General features: G+C 35.4%; 1 protein-coding gene across 1 annotated transcript in view; it reads right to left on the reverse strand.

Moving 5' to 3' along the window:
- Positions 1 to 4,508: 4,508 nt before the first annotated feature.
- LOC127162788 (uncharacterized) overlaps positions 4,509 to 12,991 on the reverse strand; it is a 528,566-nt gene continuing 520,083 nt past the window's right edge. The window contains exons 14-20 of the mRNA XM_051105631.1: positions 12,659 to 12,793; positions 10,248 to 10,331; positions 8,724 to 8,822; positions 8,491 to 8,577; positions 5,717 to 5,812; positions 5,472 to 5,570; positions 4,509 to 4,555 (exon numbers count right to left, since the gene is read on the reverse strand). Of these exons, the coding sequence (XP_050961588.1) occupies positions 4,509 to 4,555; positions 5,472 to 5,570; positions 5,717 to 5,812; positions 8,491 to 8,577; positions 8,724 to 8,822; positions 10,248 to 10,331; positions 12,659 to 12,793 (647 nt within the window). The remainder of the gene's footprint in view (positions 4,556 to 5,471; positions 5,571 to 5,716; positions 5,813 to 8,490; positions 8,578 to 8,723; positions 8,823 to 10,247; positions 10,332 to 12,658; positions 12,794 to 12,991) is intronic.

Below are 12,991 nucleotides of genomic sequence, written 5' to 3' on the forward strand. Positions count from 1 at the left end.
TCAAAAACACGACTTAACAATTAAAATAACACTCATAAACTCTTCCAAAGTAGCTTTCAACCTTGAAACATTAGTTATTTGGCACATTCACATAATATTCTTCCCATTTTGAACAGAAGAATAACTTGTATATGCGTTTTACATTCAACATGTATATAGCACTATATGATTTACTGTTTGAACACAATTTACACAACATTTACACAGAAAAACTTTAGTAATTGAAGATTCTTTTAGTTCACTTACCAAGAGAATTCGATTTTCACTTAGAAAAACTTGAGAAAGGCTTTAAGATGTGTATTTTTCCACTTTTGTAGCATTCACGCTAACATCCACTCCTGATCTCTAATTTGATGACGTTCAATCTGCACTTCTATCAAGAAATCTCTAATGTTCAAATTCACCAGCCGTTTTTTTTTTTTCTCTCTGATGAAGGAACACTCTCTCCCCGTCTCTCCTGACCCCGCCCATTTTGGGTGAGGCTAACTTAACTTTCTATTCGTCTAATTGGACCAATTACCTACTTGTTTAATGGGATAAGTATTCTAAATTAATTTTATTTTTTTCTTTTATGCATTTTCTTGTTTTTGTTTCTTTTTCACAAAAACACTCATAACTTCACAAATAATAATTAAAAAATAATAACTTTGTGAAAATTTGTGAATGCAATTAATACTTTTTTTCTCTTTCAGCTTCAACAGGATTTATAGTAACCTGGGTTACAGCTGCTATAGTCTCACTGATTGATTCTGATGGGTGACACAGAACTGAACATTGTGATCCTGAACTGTGATCACTGTGAGCTTGAGACTCAGACATTAATCCTCAAATGTTAAAATTGTAAAACAGATTTTTCTCTCTGTTGACCTTGAAGGGGTCTCTGTTTCATTTGTACTGCTGATGCTGGTTTACAGCTAGAGTTAGTTATAACAGCAAATCACTATTACATGAACACAAAGACCAATGAAATGACAATTAAACATCCTGAATATATGTGCAGCTATTTACAAAACCAAGCAAACATGCATTAAATAACAAATGAAGAATGAGACTGAACTCTTCTCTTAAATCACAGCCGAAGGCTTCTCAATAGTTTTTTTTTTTTTTTTTTTTTTTTATGATTGTGATACCACTGAATCTTGGTCACTTATTTCTTCCATCGCGTCACTCCCGCTGTTCTCCTGAGATTCTGCTGTGTTCTGCTTCTGGTTCTGGTTTGATCCACTGGCTGGAGTTTCATCAGAAGCTGCTGCTGCATTCTGGGTTCACAATAAGACACATTTTAACATGTGTTTTCAACAGCAGTGTTTCTCAGAGCTGCTCCTGAAGTCTCCTCATGACGATATGAAACAATATAGGTCTTGCATGCAAAAAGTGTAGATTTTTAAAATATTCTAACATTAAAGGTCTTTAAAGCTGTGTTTTGGGCCATTATGCTTTGGCACAGTATCTGTCATACGAACTAAAACTGAAAGCTTCATCCTTTCATCATGTCTGTTTTCACTGCCCATTACAAAGCGAATCAGCACTTCGTTCAGGTGATCAGCTTGTGATCCGCTGTTTTCCGCACCTCAGAACGGCTCCGTTCATTGTAAATGAATGCAGTGGACTGGTTTATTGCATGTGCTGTTTAGCGCATGTTTGGGAAAGCAACGGACACCAGTTATTAGAGCCCTGCATTTTAGCCCAAGCCTGATAGGCCCTGACTTTTTTTAGGCCCCTAGGGCGGGGCTTTGGGACAATTTTAGTGATGGAAAAAAATCTGCACTGGCGGATACAACGCAAGACTTCTGCTTTAATTTTTGAGACCGAAACGAAAGCGTTTAAGTGTCTCCGTCAGCAGCAGCAGCAAGGAACACACTTTCAGTGCAGCTGAAACAGTTTCACGTTCAAGTGAACACAATAGGCTAAAGCTTGCCGAAAAGCACCGGCAAATTAATTTATTCATATACTAGTGTTTTCTAAGTCAGTGTCACAAGGATGAAGTTGCCGATCCTGACTTTTTCAACGTGGCTTTAGAGAGAAAAGCATCTTTGCAGATTATGTAAGGAAATAGTTTTTGTTTTCGATTTGCTTTATTTCGTTAAGTTATAATTTAAAGCTTTCTATAGATATATGTATCATGTCTGTGAGGTATGTATTCGCTGGGTTTCGGTTCATTTTTGTGAAGCGCTCCTGTTCAGACAACAGGAAGTGCATCATGTTTGTTTTCTTTATTTTATAAATATATGAGTGCACACAAATAAAAGTAGCCCCTTTATAGTTTTGAATGATGTATTACTCTTACCTTTACGAGCAAAAATGATGGAATAGTTTAAATTGTTTCCACTGAAAAAATGCAAGTGATTGCACTGGCACATGGAGATCCATGTCCTGCAAAGTGTGCTTTAGCTTCCACTTTCCGCACCAATGATTAGAGATGCACCTAATAGCACACATTTATCTAGGCTTAACGTTTATAACATTGTTTTATACTTGAACTGTTTTATATATATATATTGATTTTATTTTAGGCAAGTCGTGATGATTTGAGAAGGCAGAATTGATCAAACAGACTATGATCAGTCTTCCGCTGACCGATTGGTCGTTACTTTAAAAAACAAAAACTTACATTTAACAAACAAACGAGATAAGCTGATAAGCTGTCGGACAAAGGCCGGGCGAGGGCCTATATTTTAGGCCCGTGCAGGGCTCTACCAGTAATGCTTTATATTTGCGGCAGATGATTACAGCGTTTCATTAGATTTGTAGTGAGACGCACTTTTTAAAGCTTGTTTTCACTGAAGCTGGAGTTTTCCTTCAAAATAAAAGCTTAAAAGTGTGATATGAATTGCTGACAGCAAGTGGTTTAAATGTGTAACGTTACTGCAGTCCAAATTCTAAATATCTCTTTCAAGTGTAGAAATTAGGAAATAGTGATTGTAATTTCCCTGCTGTGGTGTAAAGCAAAAATAATATCCCTGTAACATATTAATTTTCATTCATTTTACAGTGCAATTAATTTACAATATATGGCTATTACTGTCATGAATCTGAATACACTGACTGTTGCACCACACCCCGGACTACGTTTCCCATCAACCATCTCGCTGATTGTGCGGACACCTGTATCCAACCAGACATGCTATATAAGCCTTGGACTTCCCCCTATTACTCACTGGGTATTGTGGAGTTATTTGTGGAGTATTGTGTATTTTGGAGAATTGTAGTCATTGCGTTTAGCGCTCTCCTAGTGCTAGCATTATTTCCTTCATTGTTCCCTATATAGTTCCCTGAGTTAAGCTTTCTGGCCTGGTCATCTCTTCTTGTCTGTCTCGCCGCTGGCCTTTTGGACTCCTCGCTTGTTTGTTCGGAATACCCCTTTTCCCTGCCCTTTGGATTAAGTTCGCCGCTGATCGACCCTCGCCTGCTTCACGGACTATTGCCCGAATATACCTGTTTGCTATTGTTCCGACCCTGCCTGTTTTTGACCATGTTTTTGTCTGACACTAATAAAGCTTTGCATTTGGATTCGCTCACTTCACGTCTCCCTCTCCATGTTACAATTACTGTCATAGGTTACTGTCATTATCATAACAATAATCTAAAATTGTTGTTGTTATTATTATTATTATTATTATTATTATTATTATCATTATATTCTAATTTGTTTGGCTTCTAAAATAGCAGTGTGAATGTAATTTTGACTAAGACAGTATATCACAAATAATGTTCAGGTACAAGTCAATTCACTGACTTTTTTTTTCTGACTTAAATTTTCTTAGGATCATGGGTGTGCTTTACATAGAAGAATTTAACTTCAAAATGTAAAATATTAGATATTTTTTTCCAAGACTTCATTTGTCTTTTTTTTTTTTTTTTTTAAATATCGCAATAAATATTGTATTGTGGACTTCATATCGCAACATTATCATATTGTGAGATGTTGATATTGTTACATCCCTATTATACAGCTATTACAGATTCACTGATCAATAATTTAGCTGGTTTGTGTCAAATAAAGGAAACATGCAGAAACTGCAGGACTGATCTACAAACATCTCCAACAGTAATTCTGACACTATCCTGAGATTCCTGATTCTGTGATCCAGCAGCTCTAGTTCGACGAGACTTCATTGCCTGTGTTTCTGCTTTTCGGACAGATGTTTAAAGGTACAGTCAGTAATTCTGTCCACATTTTAAAGAAAAGAATAGCACATTTGACAAATCTAATGTAAATGAGTCACATCAGTGGTCAGGAAATGTAATTCAGTAAAACTCAAGTGACGCACAAATTCCCCCAAAACAATATTTGATTAATAAAGTGTAATTAATTTACACATCTCTGTCTTTATTAGTGTAGACTTTGGTCTGTGGAATCAATTCATCACAGACAACAAATCAAACCAGAAACGTTTAGTTTCATCCAAACTGATGTGTGTCTGTACTAAATACTTCAGTCATACACAACAGAGAAACATACAATTACCAAGTGCACCTTTAACACACTGCAGCTGAATGAATCACATCTAGTTTCTGATACTAACCTGACATGACTGCAGACATGGTGTGACCCCTGAGGAGGAAAAGAGATTTACAGGATTACCCTTATGGACAATAAATATACTAAAATGTATTTGAAATACATTTATTTCATTCTAAGTATATTTACATATTTATAGTTAATAAAAAAAATGTTGTGGTATTTAGTATACTAAACATATTTAAAGTTTTCTAAATTGGAACAAATAATGTTGTACTTAATGCACTTTAATAGTGTGGAAGTTGTGCTGAAGTTCAACTAAAAATACACTGAAGTATATTTGATTGTGCTGAAGTGAAACTATTGCAAGTAAACTTCAGGTGCACTTTAATTATCTTGCATTTAAAGACAGATATCATTTAAAGATCATACAATTATTAGTGATATTAAAACATATTGTAGGCCTAATATTAACAAATGTGCACTGTGCAAAAAAGAAACACTACAAATAAAGTTGAATTATTATTTTTTTTTTTATATGAGTAAGTCTTGAGCGATATGCCTTTGATAGATTTGAACTATACTGAGTATGATATAAATGTATTTTAAATCTATTACTTTTTTACTGGGGTATTTAGGTGCAGATCAGGCTGTATAATAGACATGTCCTGGTTTTAATAAAGAAACATGAAAATAAACCCTCAAATATGCAGTTTTAGATAATGTGAATTAATTTACTGGTGTGTTAAAGATGAAGACCTTCAGTTTAGTTTAGAATGACTGAACAAACAGCATCATGGGTATTGAGTCACTACATTATAAAAGCAGTAGAAATATCTATAAGAAATGATGATAGCAAGCACTAAACAGTAGTAAAACTGGTCATTTATTTCAAGAAAGTGATGCATGGTTAAAAATCATCTTTTTTAAATGAAATTGAAAATCCCTTATATATGAGAGACACTAAAACACTTGGAGTGAATGTGATGAATGTTGATGTTTTACTCACAGGGTTCAAAAACCATTAAAATCATCAGAAATAAAGTGAAGATGAATTCAGAGGAGAAGACGATGATCCTCGTGTCTCCCATCGCACCTTCACCATTAACTGAGGATAAAAATCAACAACAACAGACACTCATATTCACTCAGATTATTTCTCCAAATTAATATCTGTGAATGAACATGAGAATAATCTGATCAGAGTAACTTTGAGATGAAGCTGAAGTGTGTGATGTTGAAGTGTTGATTCACCTGTTTTGAGGATCAGTTCAGTCATCAGAGCAACAGAGTTCAGTAAAACAACACCAACTGATCCAAACACATACACAGCACCAACACGAAGAAGAGCTGAAACATCAAATCATACAGTTGAATATCATCATCATTAGATCAAATGAAACCACAAAACAAATGTATATATTCGATCTCCACATCTTTATAAGTTTAAGTCTTGGTCTGTCTGGAGTTTGATTTCAGGCCATAAATACGCACCCTCTATTTTATTTTTGTACGATTTTATGTATGTATGTGTTACGAATCTGGTCGGTGACCTGCGGTCCGCTCACCACCAGATGTCGCTCTCGCTCCATCATTTCACACAGACTGTTGTATTACACCCCGGACTCCATCTCCCGTCATGCAGCGCGCTGATTGGGTCAGCACCTGGGACTAGGGGTGTAACGATACACCAAAGGCACGATTCGGTTCGGTTCACGGTTTTGGAGCCACGGTTCATTTCGGTTCGGTTTCTGTTTGCTGTGGAGTTAGGGTTGATGTCATCTTAACAGCAATGCTAAGGAACAATAGATTCACTTAATAACAAGAACAACTAAACTTTTTCTTTATTAACTTTGCCATCACATTTTTAGTACAGTCAGGATACCTGAGTAAACAACAAAAATTAAATAAATACCTCCAATATAGACTAGTCAGAAAAAAACAATTCTCTTTAGTGCAGCCATCTTAACTAAGTAAACTAAAATTAAATAAATAACTGCAGTGTAGACTAGTGAAATATAAACAGGCTTGTCCTCTCTAAGGACATTTGGAATATTCAATTAAGTTTTAAGTTCTTCTTCAAAAACACCATAATGTCCACATTCTCACATCCCGTGTCTGCAGAACGAGATTTTTAATGACCCAGTTGTCTGTAATGTAGTGTGCTGTGATCGTCATGAAAGACTGCGTTGCACGGGAGGTCCATCTGTCGGTAGTTAAAGCAATGAATTTTGCATTGCTCAGGTCCTGCACTAGTTTGGCTCTTACTTCGCTGTAAAGTTGAGGCAGCACATTCTGACTGAAATGCGGTCGGCTCGGTAATTGGTATCTGGGCTCCAACACACTTAGCAAATGTGTGAATCCGTCGTTCTCAACAACAGTAAAACGGCCGCATATCTAACGCCATGAAAACACCTATTGCCTTCGTGATTGTTTGTATTTTCATTCTAAAGGCAGTGGGAAAGGTTTCCTGTTTTTGAGGCTTCTTACGTGTGCCACTGATATCAATGTTGGGGTGATGTCTCCGGAGATGCGCTTGCATATTAGAAGTGTTTCCTGTCGTATAAGTAAGTTTCGTGAAACAGTTACGACAGATAGTGTGCGCTTTGTCTGCGACACAAATTCCATTCCTGTACTCCACTGGAAAACCAAAATGTTCCCACACAGGCGACTTAAATGTGTCTGGGGGATCTGCAATCTCAATACTATGCGAAGCAGCCATCCTGCGTATACAGTAGTAACCGAGTGTGATCGCTCACTCAAGTCACATGACATGACATACACTTGGAAAATACTAACTTTAGAATATAATATTTAGAACAAAATTTAGAACAAAAGCTCATCATTACTAATACAATTTAATCAATGACGTCAACCTCAAAAATGGGCAGCAGGGGGCGTGAGAGTACCGCGGTACGCCACGAGAGTTTTGTGATACGTATCGTGGTTGGTGTATCGCGATATTTCGGTTCGGTTTGTAATATCGTTACACCCCTACCTGGGACCAATCAGGCGCGCTATAAAAGCCCCGGTCTTACCCCATGCAAGTCACGGAGTATTGTTGTTGTTATTATTTTGTTAGCATTCCCTAGTTTCAGAGTTCCTAGTTCCCTGTGTTTAGTTCCCTCGCCTGGCCATCTCGTCTCGACTGTCTCGCCGTCTGCCTACTGGACTCTTGCTCGTTTTCTTGGATTATTGTCTACGTCTTGCCTGTGATATACCTGTTTGCTACTGTTTGACCCTGCCTGTACGACCATGTTTTTGTCTCGTCCTATTAATAAAAGCTCGCAGATGGATCCGCTCGCTTCTCGTCTTTCACTCTCCGTTACAGAATGTATGAATGAATGAATTTATTTATTTGAAACAATCGTCCCTCTAACACATGCACTCTCCATTTTATTTTTGTATGATCTTGTTGTTTTATTTTTATTTATTTATTTATTTATTTATTAAAAAAAAAAAAAAAAAAAACTCTCTATTGTATTTCTCTTTTCTTGTTTTGATTGCTTCCATTGTTTTCATTTGTAAGTCCCTTTGGATAAGAGCATGTGCTAAATGAGTAAACGTAAATGTTAATGAAGTGCTAAAATCTATTGTGTATCTTTACTCTAAGAAGTCATTAGAAAGTTATTAATGAATCAAAGCTCATCACAAGCAGGTTTTCCACAAACTGATGAGGAAAATAGTCGTATATAGCCGATTCACAGCGTAATTCACACAAACACACTAAACACTATCCTGATTAAACACACAACACTAAAGTAATGAAATTAACATTAACAACAAAATGCACATATCTTATACAATAAATATTTATTTATTTATTTATTTATTTATTTATTTATTTATTTATTATACTAAGGGAAATTACTGTTAACCAGTATATATGTTTTTACTGTAGTATTTTTACAGTCTTAAACATCCAGATAATATTTTACAGTGTAGAGTCTGGATCTGTTCAGAGTGAAGAGAATAAACTGGAAAATCATCAAAGTGAAGATGATCAGATCAGATGATTCATACTGTACCCCATATTGACCGAAATGAGTATGTAAAGTTGATCAGTGTCCAGAGTAACTGAAGAAACGCAATCATACAGGCCCATCCAACACGATCTGAACAACAACAAACACATCAGCTTCATCTTCATCATCATCTTACAAGTGTTCATTAACTGACAAACAGATCAGTTTAGCAGAAATATAAGATATACTATAGAAAGATGTTTCAGTTCCTTTTATTTTATTTGATATTTTCATACCCTTTTCATTTTCCAGAGCGATGATGTAGAAATAGACCATGACAGCATTGACCAGTATCAAGACCGTTAAATACGCTGATCTCACGACCACAGGTGAACCTGAAATGAGAAATTCATAATGACTAACAGAGAGCCTTCATTAGTTATCTATTGATTGATTATTAAGTTGGCTTGAGAAAGCAAACTTACTGAAATCTCACCTAAACATATAGTTATTCTTCTTCTGAGACTAAAATTATCAACTCTAACTCGTCCTAGAGCTTGAACTCTACAAACTCCAAACTCAGTCCAGATCTTCAGACTGATCTGACTGGGTGTGCTGCATCGTTTTTAACTGATCGGACTTACGCTTTTCCTAAAAATGACGTTTAAAATCCCATAGACTTACATTGACGGAATGTTCAAATGAGCAACACTATTCAAACTACAACTGTCAAAACTCCCAGAATCCTTTGAGACTCAGTCAAACGTCCCTAATTATGCTAGAAACATGCTAACAACTTGATAATTATGCTAAAACATGTTAGGAACTTGCTAATCATGCTAGAAACATGCTAACAAACTGCTAATCATGCTAGAAACATGCTAGCAACTGGCTAATCATGCTAGAAACATGCTAACAACTTGATAATTATGCAAGAAACATGCTAGCAACTGGCTAATCATGCTAGAAACATGCTAACAACTTGATAATTATGCAAGAAACATGCTAGCAACTGGCTAATCATGCTAGAAACATGCTAACAACTTGATAATTATGATAAAACATGCTAGCAATCTGACAGACTGCATTCAAACCTTAACCTTTTAAAACTACTTTAAACTTCAAACTATTTCAGACTGAAAACCATCCAAACTTAAAACTTTTTAAACTTTTTTTAAACTTTCTGGTCCAGCTTTCTCAAGCCAACTTAAAGTTTGTCTTGACAAACTTTTTTTTTTTTTTTTAATCTAGTTATTATTCTTCTTCTTAGCCAAATTTCTGAACGTTTCTCCTAGAGCTTTCAAGCTAGAACCACCAAACTCCAGCTCTTCAGACTGACCTCACAGTGTACTATCTCTTTTCATAAAATTACAGATTAAAACTCATAAAAATCCCACAGACATTGTGTTGCAACTAGCTAGCTAACATGCTAGCAACTTGCTAATCATGCTAGAAACATGCTAGCAACCTGCTAATCATGCTAAAAACATGTTAGCATCTTGCTAATTAGGCTAAAAACATGCCAGCAACATGCTAACAACTTGCTAATCATGTTAAAAACATGCTAGTAACTATCTATCTGAGACTGTATTGCCTTCAAAACATTCAAACTTGAACCTTTTAAAACTATTTGAACTATTATAAACTATTTCAGACTAAAAAAACATCAAACTTAAAAGTTTTTTTTTGTTGTTGTTAACTTTTTAAACTTTTTAAACTTTTTCAGTCTTTCTGATGCGGCTTTCACAAGCCAACCTATTTATATAGTTAGTCATTAGTGTTTATATCAGGGATCAGATCATAATTCATCAAATACTTACAGCCAATTTTTTTACCACATGTAACGTTCCAATCGTATCTGGCGACTGTGAGAATCACTGGTAAAACTGCAACAATGATGAATCCTGGAAACAGAAGAGTGATTATTATATTAATAGTTATATTAATGCAGATACTGAGATTCACAGACAGACACAGCAACACATTCACATTCAATCACATCTATAAATCACTCTATAAATGATGTACTTTATTATATTTATCACTCATCATATTTACAATGTGTAAGACTCACTTCTGTCTGTAAGAAGAAAGTGGTTTTAATTTAACCCAAAAATTGCTTACTCGAGGTATGCTGGTTCAAAAAACAGGAGTAAGTTCAGTTTGGTTCAGTTTTGATAGTTTGCCACATCAGAGTGTTTTTTTGCATCTAATTAACAACAAAATACTACTGTAAACCTCTGTACACTGGAAAAAGCTGGATTATTAAATGTCTGCTGAATATTCTATTGAATTTTCAATTTTTTTCAATTTATTGCTTTTTCAAATACAAGCAGGGAAGTGTTTCCTAATTTCAGCACATGAAATCATGGGTGCACACACAGCAAATTTCGAGAGAAATAAAACGTATTAAATTAAATTATTTAAATGCAAAACCAAAAAAACGCAATTCACAAGCGTGTATTGAACCGTGGATGTTGTAACGAATATTGCCTTTAATATTATACTTATATTATATCATTTACATTTAGTCATTTAGTAGACACTTTTATCCAAAGCAACTTACAAATGAGGACAACGGAAGCAATCAAAATCAACAAAAGAGCAATGATATGCAAGTGCTATGACAATGCTGGTTTATGCTGGTCCTTTGCTGGTTTATGCTGGTCCTTGACCAGCAACATGACTAGCATAAACCAGCAAAGGACCAGCAAAAAACAGCAAAGGACCAACATAAACCAGCATCAAAACATACCAGCATATGCTGTTTTTTTTGCTCTGAAGTAAAATAACCCTGAAACTGAATCTTCTCTGAAGCAGGTTATGTTCAGAGAGCAAGTTGCTATGTCTACTTGCATACCCTGAAAGTTGCCTGTTTTTAGAACAAAAGCTGATTTTATCCACTTACTTTACCCTTAAACATACCTGGGTATGTCACATAACCGGCTTTCTGGAACACCTTCCTCATCAAATCATATATCACAATCCACACAAATCATGCGTGTTGCCAATGGAGACAAGACGCTGTGGTGGTTAAAAGATTAAAACTAATTTATGTACAGGGTCCTGCAAGTCACCTGTAGGAGAAAAATGCAAGACCCACAAATCCGTGGCCACCGAGCAGCACAATATGAATGCAATGTGCAAAGTCTCTCCCTAAGCATTTCCCTTCTTAATAGTGCTATTAAAATATATCAAATTCAATATACAGTTTATTAATATAATGTATAGTGTTTTACTCCAATACAACAAAACGTGGCATTATGTGGCATAACGGACTAAGATGATAAAGACCAAACTCTATGCTCCTCTATGACCAAATACATTCCTCTTCATTGTTAAAACATAACTACTATAAACACACACAGGTGAGCCCAGAATAAACGCAACACACAAACTTTTGTGTTGAGTTTTTATTATTTTTTTTTTTTTTACCCACCTAGAAAATAAAGACAATCATCTATATATGATTTAATATTTTATGATACTTTAATATTTAAGATATAGAGAGATAAGAGCTATGACTGCATCTGGAAAATATCTGGAAAGTTTTCACAGACTTTTCCTGATTTGATTTTAGAATAATGGGTTTTCTTGCACTATTATTCATAACCAGGGCTGGACTGGGACCAAAAAACGGCCCTGGCATTTTTGGCCATAGCGGCCCACCATGATTATTTAAATAATATGCTGAGGCATATATATGACACATCAAAGGATATATGCGCTCACTGTTTTGTTTCAAACATTAAACCACAGTAACCTGCATGGAAGCGAATAACCTTGGTAAAAAAAAATATTCTTAATTATTATTATTGTTATTATACAGTCTTTTATTACTCTCATTACAATACTCAGACTTGGAAGAGAAGGCCACAGTGACAAAATTCCCACCTTGTAGCAAAATGTATCGTCAAACAAAATAGCAGATTTTGTCAAGTGGAGCTGAGGGCTGGCCAGGAGGGAGGCAGGGCGTGGCCTGAGATTTCATTGGACTAGCTCAATGTCCTTTAAGACAGTCAACCAATGGGCCGCGATTTGTGTCTCAGATACTCTACCGTTGCGGTAATAAATAAATTGGCCTAATAAACTTTTTAAAAAATATTAAATTATGACTGACAGCCCCAGCCCAAAAATGTGCGTCGGCCTGGCGGGCATTGCCCGGTATGCCCTATGGTCAGTCCAGGCCTGTTCATAAATGAATGCAAATAGTTCATAAATGTAAACTCACCTCCTTTTGTCGATCCAAAGGCATAAAACAGGAGGATGAATTGTAGTGAAGGCAGGACATTAAAGGTTATACCAGCCAGAACATTGAATATAGTAGTGATCCGTTGACTTAATTTCCTAAATAATCTCACCAACACTGTAGAAGAAAAAAATAAAGAAATAAATCAATCCAAATATTTGATCTGATTTTGAATTCATGTTATTATATAAAAAAAGTAAAAAATAAATAAAAATTAAAAAATAAGTACAGCAGTAAAATAACTTATTTTACACTAATTCATATTTGAATTTGGACACACTGTTCACACAATCATTCACCATTTTATATGATGTT

The sequence above is a fragment of the Labeo rohita genome, chromosome 3, assembly GCF_022985175.1.
Source record: "Labeo rohita strain BAU-BD-2019 chromosome 3, IGBB_LRoh.1.0, whole genome shotgun sequence".
Classification (NCBI taxonomy): Eukaryota; Metazoa; Chordata; class Actinopteri; order Cypriniformes; family Cyprinidae; genus Labeo; species Labeo rohita.